The sequence below is a fragment of the Pipistrellus kuhlii genome, unplaced genomic scaffold, assembly GCF_014108245.1.
Source record: "Pipistrellus kuhlii isolate mPipKuh1 unplaced genomic scaffold, mPipKuh1.p scaffold_m20_p_9, whole genome shotgun sequence".
Lineage (NCBI taxonomy): Eukaryota > Metazoa > Chordata > Mammalia > Chiroptera > Vespertilionidae > Pipistrellus > Pipistrellus kuhlii.
Window position 1 is genome coordinate 33,530,057 of NW_023425595.1, and position 12,985 is coordinate 33,543,041.

The 12,985-nt window shown below is 42.2% G+C and overlaps 1 protein-coding gene across 2 annotated transcripts in view; it reads left to right on the forward strand.

The window, feature by feature from the left end:
* The window catches only part of MRPL48 (mitochondrial ribosomal protein L48), a 38,852-nt gene that overhangs the window by 12,256 nt on the left and 13,611 nt on the right, over positions 1 to 12,985 (forward strand). For both annotated transcript variants that reach the window (XM_036426662.2, XM_045578117.1), the window contains exon 4: positions 5,041 to 5,129. In XM_036426662.2, coding sequence (XP_036282555.1) covers positions 5,041 to 5,129 — 89 coding nt within the window. The remainder of the gene's footprint in view (positions 1 to 5,040; positions 5,130 to 12,985) is intronic.

Here is a 12,985-nt window from a genome sequence, read left to right on the forward strand (position 1 = left end):
CGGTGATCAGGGGAAGACAACGCCCCATCTCACCTCTGCTGCTGCCACTGCTGGCAGCATAAACCTTTGCCAGTCCTGGTTACCTGAGCCTCAGGCAGCCCTTGGCGCCTGGGCAGCCGCCATCCAAGGCTTGCCTGCACCTCAGGCCAGCCCTGGGGAGTTGAGGGAACTGAGAATGCCACCATCTTTGAGGGAGGAGATTCAATTAGCATATTCCCTCCTTATTGGCTGTGGCACCGCCATGTTTGAGGGCAGGGCAGTCAATTAGCATATTCCCTCTTTATTAGATAGGAATAGTGTTACTATTCCAGACTTATTTTTCATGTCTATCATCTGCCAGGTTAGGGCTTTTCTTTTAGTTCTTTGTAATGGGTATCTATTCAATCTGATTAACTCAGTAAATTTTAATCTCTTTCAATCTAATTATTAACTCAGTAAATTTTAATCTCTTTCAATCTAATTATTAACCACTTTTGCTTTGTCTATTATATGAGAAATTTCAAAGCAATTGTTGTATTTCAATGAAATCTGTCATTTTTCTAAAGAGTATCTGAGCAAAGGAATGACAGTAGGAGTTGTCCCCTGGTAGTCAGTGTGTTCCCACAGGGGGAGTGCCACTCAGCCAAAAGCTGGGCTCATGGCTGGTGAGTGCAGCGGTGGTGGTGGAAGCCTCTCCCGCCTCCATGGCAGTGAGCCGAGTGGTAAGGAGCATTGAGCAGTCGGGCATAAGGAGCAAGGGTTCCCAGATTATGAGAGAGATGTCTGACTGCCAGCTTAGGCCTCCTTCCCGGCAGTGGGACATCCCTGAAGGGGTCCCGGACTACGAGAGGGCACAGGCCGGGCTGAGGGACTGCACCCTCCCCCCTTAGTGCACGAAATAATAAATAAATAAATAAATAAATAAATAATCTATGTAATTATTTTGAATGTATTGCCTTAAGAGAAACAGTTTGGAGGGGAAGATTCTGAGCCGGATTTTGAACATGTTGAATTGAGTGCTTGTGAGGAGGATATATTAGTAGCCCATTTGGATACATTGATTTTGAGTGTAAATATAGGTTTGGATTGAAACTGTAAATTTGGAAGTCATCATAGTGTCCACCACCTGAGAAGAACAAATAGAGAAGAGGTCCAAGGATCAGGCACCTGGGGAACTTCGACATTAAAAAATTGGGTAGAGAGTGCAATAGATGGCAAATAGGATTGAAAACGGGAGAAAACCAGGATAGTGTTGTTTCATGGCAACCAAAAGTAGTATTAAACCTTTTGTGTAAGTAAAAAAGAAAACTCAGATGCCCGTCACCATTTTTAAGTACACAGAAACTCAAAACCCTTCCATGGTTTCAAAAAGCAGGACTGAAAGTGAATTTTGAGATGATTACATTTCTCAGGTAAAAGTGCCACAGATGCTTGCACGGCCTCTCATCTACTGGAATTCCTTGTCAGGAGGCATTTTCAAATGTAGTTTGGGGCAATTCCTATATTTAGAGCAGCTGGTTAATTATGAAGCTGAATAAAACTACTGGTAAATTAACCATTTTCCTCCTTAAATGAAATGCTTGGGTCAAATTACCAGTGGTTAAACTGCTTAATTAGCCAGTTGTTTTAATTATAAAATTTACAAGTTTGAAAGCCTCTGATTTTGATAAGTTCAACTGAACCCGTCCCTACCAGCCCGCTGCTTCATGTCATTAATCTGGGTTTCCTGCTGTCACATTAACATTGCAGCCTCCTGAGAGAAAAGGCAACTCTTTCCACTGAAGAAAACAAAACCCCAGGGTTTCAAAAGGAGGCTTTGAAAACCTTTCAGTTAGCACAATTACTGGTAATCATGTATTGACTCCTCCCACCTCACACCCCTTCCTGTATATATGCCAGAGCCAACTGTTCTTCAATATCCTTGTTTACTAAACTCACTTAATTATTTCTCCATATTTAGCAGGGCTATGCAGGAGGAATAACTGGGGTAGCCCCAGCCAAGAATTAATTACAGGGCATTCTCTCCATTCAATAGACTGCATGTCCCTGATGGACCTGGCAAATAGTATGTGCTCAGAAAGTGTAGGTTTACAGTTGGTTCTCAGGACTGTAAACTTACTTTTGCCCACCCCTGTAGTGCTTTGCACATAGTAAATACTTTTTTAAAAAATTGTGTGTGTGAAATGAGTAAATGGTTGAATTAATGAAAGAGAATAACGTAATTAGGTCTGTGTTTTAGAAAGATTAATTAGTAAGCTCTAAGGATAGAATAGAGAGGGGGATATTTTGAGATCACCAACAATAACTTAGCCAAGGCTACCATTTGAATCTCCTATCCCTTTCATCCACACTCCCTCTCCCTACTCCCTTTTCCACACGACCAAAGTGGTATTTTTAAAACAGCCAAGACCGGTTTGGCTCAATGGATAGAGCGTCGGCTTGGGGACTGAAGGGTCCCGGGTTCGATTCCGGTCAGGGGCATGTACCTTGGTTGCGGGCATATCCCCAGTGGGGGGGGGTGCAAGAGGCAGCTGATCGATGACTCTCCCTCATCGATGTTTCTAACTCTGTATCTCTCTCCCTTCCTCTCTGTACAAAATCAATAAACTATATTAAAAAATAAATAAATAAATAAATAAATAAAATAAAAACACATCAGACATATAATTTCCCTGCTTATGGCTGTTCAGTCTGAAATCCAAACCCTTAACAAGGCCCAGTGTGGTATTCTGACCCATTGCTCTGGTCTCGGATGCTCTCATGCCCCTCTCACTCCGCGTCAGCCACACTGAAAACCAAAGCTGCGCCCCACGTTGGAGCCTTTGCACGTGCTGTTTCCTCTGCCTGAACATTCATCCTCTATCTTTTCACTTAATAAACTCTTACTTACCTTTCAGGTCTCAGTTTATTTTATTTATGTTTTGAATAGGTAATACATGTGCGTGGTACAAGTTTTATCGATAAAAGCTACAAAAGACTATAAAATATACAGCAAATGTCCCTCTCCTTCTGCTTTCTAGCCACTTCCTCTCCCTGGGGATAACCACTATTAATTTTTCCCTCTGAATTCTGGTCTCAGTTCACATGTCATTTTTTCAGAAAGGCCTTCTCTGATGCTCCAATCTAAAATAGATCCTCCGATTGTATTGCCATAGCCCTCTGTGCTTTTTCTTTTTATTATTTATCTCAATTTGGAATTTTATATTTATTTTGTGACTATTCCATTAAAGATATCTTCCTCCCTCGAGACTATCAGCTCCATAAGTGGAGTTTTGTTGGCCTTGTCTACTCTTTTGCTATTGTTAATCCTCCCCCGAAGGTATTTAAAAAAATATATTTTTATTGATTTCAGAGAGGAGGGGAGAGGGATAGAGAGATAGAAACATCAATGATGAGAATCATTGATTGGCTGCTTCCTGCATGCTCCCAACTGGGGACCGAACCCACAACCCAGGAATGTGCCCTTGACCAGCATCGAAGCTGGGACCCTTCAATCAGCAGGCTGACGCTCGCTCTGTCCACTGAGCCAAACCAGGGGGACTGAAGATATTTTTTCCCCATTGATTTTTAGAGAGGATGGAAGGAGGGAGAAGATAGAGAGAGAAACATCAGTGTGAAAGAGATACATCAATTGGTTGCCTTCCGTGCATGCCCCACTGGGGCCAGGAAGTGAGCCTGTAACCAAGGTACATGCTCTTGACCAGAATTGAACCTGGGACCCTTTAGTCTGCAGGTCCATGCTCTATTCACTGAGTCAAACCGGCTAGGGCAGCCTTGTCTACTTTTATGTCCCCACCTCTCAGCACAATGCCTGGTACATCATAAGTATGTCTTTTTCCGTAAACTCTCTTGCCAACCTGGTCCTCCTATTCTGCCTTGAAATTCTCTCTGGCTCTTCCCTTCTCCATACTATGTTCTTTCCTCACTAACTCATAGTCATCCTTCAAGTTTTACTTAAAAGCCACCTGCTCTAACAATTCTTTCCCAACACCTCAAGTCTAGCCTCAGTGACCATCCTACGTATGGCCCTGCATTGGTCTTACTGCATTTCCCCACTAGATGATAGGTTCTCTATTGCAGGAGTGTGTCTTTGTCTATTGTTATAGCCCCAGTTTCTAAGGCACTGCGTGATACCAATAGTCCTGCCATAGATATAGGGTTGATTACACACTGCATAACTCTACTGTGTGCCATTCACGTGATATAATTGTCACTGGTTACCCTAATGGGAAATAATAAATATTTATTAAGTGAATGAACATGCTTTGAAGAATTCAGTGCTTTTTCGAGGTCATGATGAAATCTTGTTGGATAAGATTAAATTGCAAGGCTCTGGTCTGAGGATTTGGATATCAGCTTCTTGGGTGGGGTCCCAGTTTGCAGAGTTGGAACTAGAAGACTCAAAGGGTCAAATGTCTTAGATTCCGAGAGACAGAATTGGGACAGCGGCTAAGAATACACCTCAGTTATTTTCAGTGCTCTTAGGGAACCTCTCCCAAGAATACCTCCTTCTTCCTCGCGTGATTAAACTCTTACTCTTCTTCCAAGGATTCAGCTTTTAAATCTTCTGAACCTATTCCCCTGCACCCTTCCCCACTGCTGTCCCCAAAGCAGAATTAGTTATTTATCTCGCTGGGCACTCCCTACCTTGCACTCATCTCCATTAAAGTATTTTGTACACCATAAGATAAGTATCTGCTTTCCCATCATCCTTGCCCAGTACACACTGAGTGTCTAAAACTAGATGATTTTAAAAACTTTGTGGAAATCTCTGATTGCTTTTGTACCTGGTTATATTTGCTACCTGTCACTTTCTCTACAATCTGTAGAAAACTTCAAAAGAATTATTGCCTGTTGAGGGACAAGAGGAAATGACAACCTGTGAGAATTTTCTTTGTCCCGATACCATCAGTGGCTCTAGCAGGAGAGAATTTTTCAAAGAAAGATAGGTAGTGGGGACTGGATATAGTCCAATGGGGAAAACTGAGAGTTAGACTAGGATAATAAAATAGCTCTGGTTCTTTAAAGCAAATAGCCCCAGTCTTATTTTCTCTCTTTTAGGTGGCATTCTGCTGAGTACTAGCCGGCACTATAGGTCAAGGCCCACCCATGGCATTGGAAGATACAAGCACTTAATTCAAGCACAAGAGGTAAAGGGGCTGGGGTCCTTCAGAAGAGTGTGCAGCTTTTGCAAACACGCAAAGATCAGATCTGCATAGGTAGACTAGTATTGGAGCTAGAAAGAATAGGGCTAATTCTTGTATGTGCCCTGAAGGGGAATCAAACTCACAACCTTGGTATATCATTACAGAATTAGCCAATGAATGCATAAATAATTGGAACAACAAATCAATGTTTCTCCCTCTCTCTCTAAAAATAAGTAAAGTGCTATTAAAAATCAGAAGTGTGATTTACACCCCTTCTGAGTTGTGACACCTTAGCATAGTTGTCAGGAAATGAAATTGGTTTTGTTTTGTTTTTTGGGGGGCAGAGAAGGGTGTTTTTAATGTTTTGGGATCTTTCATCTTAATTTTCTGCATATGTCATTCTCCAACACACTCCTTAGCTTGGTATAAAAGGAAGTTTAATGTCATATTTAATGCTATCTGTCCCCATCTTTCTCTCTAGCTCCTTATGCTATCTCATGGAGACCATGCTTTAACTGTATAGGGCCTCTCCCTTTTCATCCAAATCACCATACCGTTTTAAGGCCTCACATGCTGTTCTCTCCCCTTTTTCACTTGGTTAATACATCCTCAACCTTTAAATCTCAGTGAGAAGCAGGGTGAGGATGGAAAAAATGGATCTTCCCTTCCTAGAAACCTTCCTGGATTCCCTGCACTGGGCTACTTGTCCTGCCATGAGCTTCCAGAGTCCTGTCCTTCCTCTGTCCTAGGACCTAATGCTCTGTTTTAACCATCTGCTTAACCATCTTCTGGATGGTGAGCTCTATAGGGTAGAGGTGCCTTATTTCTTCTGTATCCTCAGTGTCCAACACAGTATCTGGCATCAAATAGAGGGCAGTAAATATTGATTGAGCTAAACTGAAATGTGGTTATTGAAGCTGCCCTGAGGCTTAGAAATCAGAGCTGGCACACACAACCCACTATCTGCAAACGGCTGGTCCCAGATGACCTTGGTTGCTTGAAGGGAGTTCTGCTCCCTTTATTTGCAGTTTAGGCTTTTCTCTGATGTCATTCATTGTCTGGGGTGGCTGGCACAGTAGTGCTGGATAGTGGTGGAAGCTGCTGCAGGCTCACTTCCTGCATAGGACAGCACAGTGAAAGCTCTCATCTTGCAGAGGCTCTGTCCCAAGTTCCAGCTCCTTTACCCCATTAGGGCACTGGACTGGGAAAGCTCTAAGGCATCTTTGTGGCCCCCTTCTCTCCTTAAGTCTAGAACCTAGGAAAAACAAATATGTTTTTTCCTCGCTGGGTCTCAGGCTGGGCCCTCTAATCTTTTGAGCCCCACATCCCTGGGATGGGAATTAATTCTCATGCACAAAGTGCCTAGCCCTTGTCCCATTTCTGCTGGTATAATCTCTTCACTCCTTCTTCCAAAGGTCCCGCACTCAGTCTGAAGACCCCGGAACCTTGGGAAGAAAAATGCACACCTACCTCATTTCAGCTTTCCTGGGAAATACTAGTTTTACCTCCTTTTTTCTTTCGTGGCCTGGTTGGTTCTCATCCCTCCACCCTGTGCCCTAGTCCTTGTTGCTTCTCTGAGGAGTAAGTGATAGGGGAGATGAAAATGAGGCTTCTTCTTGGGGGATAACATGGGAGACGACAGCAAACAATGGGGTTCCAAGTCTCATAGCCTGAACCCAACCTCCTCCTCAGTGATTTTCCTTCTTGCAACCTGTGCTTCAGGCACATTTCTCACGCCCCCATGCTGCCTCAGGCCTCTGTGCCTTTGCACATGCTCCTTCCCCTTTATGGAATGATACTTTTTTATTTTCATTTGTAAGTCCCAGCTTGACTCAAGGCAGTGAGAGATCACATTTTAGAGCATATCTGCAAACCTCATTATTCTCTTAAAGGCCTTCATTATTCTGTTGCATGTAAATGCTTTAGAGTGTTTGGAGTGATTTTTATTTGACAGAAATAAAAAATAATATAGTTATTCATGTTTATATAGTGCTAGGTCATTTCTCCCAAGACCACTTACATACTTGCCCTCAGCTGTTATCCTGCCTTCAATCTTGGGGCAACAGCAGCCCAAGAATCAGAGAATTGTCAAGAGGAAGGTGTGGGAAGGTCAAACAGGCAATATAAATTGCTATTAATTTGTAGTTGTTGTATATTCTATCTTCTGGCCCTGGTGTATCTTTTGTAACATAGGTAACTTACTTCCTTTCCATAGGATAGCCCACATGTGTCAAACACAAGGCCCGCGGGCCAAATCCGTCCCGCCAGGCCTTGCAATGTGGCCCGCACCGCGCTGTCATCACTGCACTCCGCTGCGTTTCCATCACAATGACAGTTTATGACTGTTCAGTAAACCATTCGGCCCGCGATTTAGGCTGGATTTTAGATTTTGGCCCCTTCTCTGATTGAGTTCGACACCCCTAGGATAGCCCCTAGGACCCCAGATACCTTTTCTCTGGGAACCTTAATGAATATTATTTTTACTGTTGACATAGAGGAGCTATCTGCCATTTCTGACGCCTGTTTATTTTGTTTAGCACCTCAGATAGATTAGCTCTGAGAGGAAGTGTGGCATCAGTCCTGGAAACACCAGCAGCTCAGAATCACTTTATGGTTGACAGGCCTAGCTTCCTGGGAACAGAAAGATTGGTTTTGCCAGTCCAGTGACTATGGCTAGGGATGGGTTATAGGACTGGCTAAGAGTCCTATAACCCATGCCTATCCTTCTAGTTGGCTTAGGAATAGTTATTTTAAACAGGCATCCATGTTTTCCCTGAAGTATACCTCTTGTAACTCATTGAAAAGAAAAACCATTATGGAGCATCTACTATGTGCCAGGGTCTGTGCTGAACACAGATGATTCACAGGTGAATGAGACACAGTCTCTATCTACAAAAAAATAGATAGTGGGCTGGGAAAGATAGTGCTCAAAAGTGTAACTAAGTACACATTGTAAGTACTTTACTAGGCAGAATGAATTAAGTATCAAGAGAACAAAGATAAAGAAGCAAGTCTCCCTGAAAGGGTCAGTGGAGGTGTTATGGAGTTCAGTTCAACAAACATTTATTAAGTGCCACCTATATCCTTACAGTGAGTATGTGAAATGCACAGACGCTCCTCTAGGAACATCCAACTGCTGGGGTAGCTGGAAACACCAGGGCTGTAAAGAACATAAAAGAGTTTCCCAGGGATTTTCCAGGCACAGAGAGAGACTCCTATGAAGGCCTGACTTAGCTGTGCCATTGAGCATCCTGATCTCCAGCCCACTGAAATCTCCTTCTGCCTTGCCTGTTCTGCTGCATAACAACAGTGTCAGAGTTTTAGATGGATTCATATTTGATGTGATAATAGTAATGATCCCATTCCATTTCCAAAGTACTTTCACATACATTACCTCAATGTCTTTCACACCATATGCCCTCAGATCCTTGAATCCCTTCTCAAGTTTACTATTAATGTAATCTACACTTTAGAAAGGCATTAAGTTAATGGATATAATTTTCTAAACTTCAAATTTTTCTCCCATCAGTTTTACTTGATAAAAACAAATATTAACAGAGAAACTCATAAATGTTTCATAGTTTTTGAGATGCAGAGAACTCCATTTGTATAATACTAGAGGCCTGATGCACGAAGATTCGTGCAAGAATGGGCCTTCCTTCCCCTGGCTGCCGGCACTGCCTTTGCTCTGGCCTAGAGCCGCCTTTCTGCCTTCCTGCCTTCCTATGCTGCCCAGAAGCCCGGAGCAACTGGGGCGGTGCGAAACACCTATGTTGGTCACCCTGATGACAACACAAGCTTACCGCCCCCAGCCACTTGGCACCTGTGTATGCAAATTAACCTACCATCTTTGGTGAGTTGATTTGCATACTCACTCCTGATTGGCTGGTGGGTGTCATGAAGGTAGACCAATTTGCATATTTCTCTTTTATTAGTGTGGACCAGAGGCCTGGTACACAAAATTGGGGAAATTTGTAGCTAGTGAAGAACATTACTTTGAATAAAGCACTTTTAACGTTTTTCTTGAAATATCGTGTTTTCTTTGATTACAAAATCCGCCATTGTTTACTGGTACACCTAGTACTTCCCAATGTTGTTGTGAGGAGTAAATTAAATAATAAAATTTTAAATACTTAGCACAGTGTCTGGTACAAATAGCCTGTAAGTGGTGATAATAATGATAGCATTAGTTTCTCTTTTTTATAATTCCATAGCACTCTATTATCCTCCCTTGAAACATTCATCTCTTTACATTATCTGTTCTGTGTATGCCTTTCCTGATAGATTGCAAGCTTCAGTGAGCAGATACTATGGCTATATTACTATCATATCCCTAATGATAACCCTTACCTGACCCATCACTAGTGGTCAGTAAATATTTGTCGAATAATTGAATACATGTGATAAATGATAGTAGTGTATAAAGGGGTGGCTGTGGGAACACAGAGGAGTAGTGCCTAACTTTGCCTGAGGAATCAGGGTAGGCTTTCTGGAAGATCATGAGCTGAGTCTTAAAAAATGAATAGGATTTGCTCACATTAAGGGTATGGGGTGAAGAGTCAGACACTTTGCAGGGAGGGGAAACATTCTGGGCAAAGGTGAGAGGAAATTGATCCTGGAGATGCAGTTGGGAATAGTTTTTAAAATTAAAAATAATTTTTTAATTCTGGTGTTTCAAATGGACACTGGGGGATGAGGTAACATGAAACCCTGTGGAGCAGGCAGGTCTAGATGAACCTTTTTAAAGATACCACTCATTAGCCCTGGCTGGGTGTCTCGGCTCGTTAGAGCATCATCCCATACACCAGATATCATTTACTGAGTTACAACTATTGACTTTATAGTTGACAGGCCTATAGTCCTTAATAGCCCTTTCAACTGTACCCATCTGAGGTGGTTTTTCCCCTTAGGGGCGTAATCAGCATGGTGCAGCAAGGTAGTTTGTTCCATGGGAAGCATGCTGCTCTTTATGATTAAACTAGAGGCCTGGTGCACGAAATTTGTGCATTTCCTTTTCCATTTCCTTACTATTGTAATCTTAAGTCTATCATTTCCCCTTTCTGTGCCTCAGCATCCCCCTGTACAAAATTAAGGAGACACTAAATCAGTTCTAAGATCCTTCCTACCTATAATTGCCTGAGATTCTAATAAGACTCCTTTCTTTATTTGGTCTTTCCCAGTAACCTGGGCAAATAATGTGCCTTCAGAGGATCTGTTTTCTGTCTGTAAAACAGGGTAATAATGTGAATAATTCTTTATAAAATTGGTTTAGTAATTTATCCCATGATTTGTTTGGGAGATCATAGTGCAATCCTATAGGGATTTAAGAATGGCCACCCTGAGCCATCCCACAGTGAATCCAGGTCATTCACAGGAACACCAAAGTCTGATGGTGGGCAATAGTCCATCTTCCCTGCCACCTTTCGCCTAGCCTCCCTTCTTTTCTTGCCTGGCTCTCCTTCATGTGCAGTCAGGGTGGCCGCCCCAAAACACAGCTGCAGTCATATACATCCATGGCAGTCATGAAGGCCTGAACTCAGGCATTTAGAAAAGAAGGGAAGGATGTGAAAAAGATCATTCAGATAAAATTATAAAAACTAGTGACTGATGTCCGGTGCAGTCAAGCTCTTGCTGGTTATTCTTTGCCCTGGCTCAGAACTGAAATCTAACATCACAACAGACTCCTGATGGTGTGGATTGCTCCAGGCATATCTAGGCCAACACGGAAAAGCAAGAGAGATGCCAAGAGGGATACTGGAGTCAGCTTTCTTTTTTTGTTCCCCTAAAGCGACACCTTTGAAAAGCCCTGGCATTTTCCCTGGTTAAAAAAAAGCTCCTCCTCTCTGTGCTGGAAAATTTCAGCCGCTCCCCATTGCATTCCTACTCAGCATTCTTCACAGATCCGACTGCAGTGCAGGCTGTCAGGATAAAAAGCCCGGATTGCTGCATTTGGCCACGGGTGTGGTGTCTTCTGAAGAAGAGAGCCAAGCTCCTACTCCTTGAGGGTTGGTCTCTAGAGGAGAGTGTCTCACTGCAAACTGTAGGACCTTGGGGTGGACACCACTGTTAAGAACTTCAGGAATGCAGAGGCTACAGTGGAAAAATCCCTGCATTGCGGGGGTCAGATCTAGGCTTTAGTTCTAGGATCTATCCTGTCTGGCTGTGTGACTCTGGGGGACTTATTTAATCTCTCTGGGTTTCATATTCTTCCCCTGCAAAGATGAAGAACTAGGACAAAATTATCTCTAAATGCTGTCCTGTTCTAAAATTCTAAAATAGTGAGTCATTGCATGTTTTCTCTGCCAGGCCCTGTGTTAGATATGAGGAATATAAGAATGAAAATAGCCCTAGCCAGTTTGGCTCAGTGGGTGGAGTGTTGGCCTGCAGACTGAAGGGTCCCGGGTTTGATTCCTGTCAAGGGCACATGCCTGGTTTGCAGGCTTGATCCCCAGTAGGGGGTGTGCACGAGGCAGCCGAGCAATGATTCTCACTCATCGTTAATGTTTCTATCTCTCTCTGTCTCTCTCCCTTCCTATCTGAAATCAATAAAAACACATTTAAAAAAAAAAGATAGAATGAAAATAGTATTAAAAGTTTATATTTATTGAGTGCTTAAATATGTGCCATAGCTTGTATTTACATACAGTGTTTTCAGTTCTCAGAACACCCTTGTGAGATCAGGCCTGTTAGTGTTATTGGCCTTATGAAGGACTGTTTGAGTCCTCTTCTTGCTCCCCCATATTGGGTCCCTGCTCTCTTAGACTGATCTGGGGAGCAGTGAAGTATGAGAACCATTCCAGGTGCTCTGCCAGGAACCACTCTACTGTGGCAGCCACTAGGCTGTTGGCTGTTAGATAGGGATAACTGAGACATGTAAACAGAGATAGATTTGTTTTCCTTCTTCTTAAAAAAATGATTTCTACCAAACTTCATGACTTCTTATAAATCTCCAGTAATTAGGAATTGTGGTTTTGGCTCAAGGAAAGACAAATAGTCCAGTGGAATAGAATAAAAACTGTAGGAACAAACCCGCATGTCTGTGGACACTTATATGATGAAACTGACACTGCAGTGGTGCTGGATTAACTGGACTGGTGATTAAATGTGGGGAAAATGGCTCTGATTCCTATTTCACATCATAACAAAAATCACTTAAAAAATGAGCTGCAGATCTAAATGTATATGTTAAAATCATTAAACTGCTAGAAGATAACATACAAGAATATATTCATGATCTTAAGGTAGACATATTTCTTAAACCAGACACAAAAATCACTATAACCACAAAAGAATGAATGAATTAATTGAATTACATTAAAAATAAGAACTTCTGCTCATCAAATTGCACAATTTGCCGAAACCAGTTTGGCTCAGTGGATAGAGCATCAGTCTGCGGACTGAAGGGTCCCAGGTTCGATTCTGGTCAGGGGCATGTGCATTGGTTGTGGGCACATCCCCAGTAGGGGGTGTGAGGGAGGCAGCTGGTCAATGTTTCTCTCTCATCAATGTTTCTGGCTCTCTGTCCCTCTCTCTTCCTCTCTGTAAAAAAACAATAAAATATATTTAAAAAAATTAAACCTACTTGTTTAAAGTGTAAAATTAAAAGAAAAAAAACAAAAAAAAACATTGGTAGCAATGCTCTTATTCATAATGGCCCCACACTGGAAGCAACCCAAATTCCCAACAGTAAGAAGGATAAATTGTAGCACATTCATACAATAGACTATAAAAGAACTGTTGTTGTTTTACCTAATACCTGATGAATCTTACAAACATAATAAATGAAAGAAGCCATACACAAAAGGAACATAGTGTATCATTTCATTTTTGCAAATTTCAAAAACAAGCAAAATAACCTC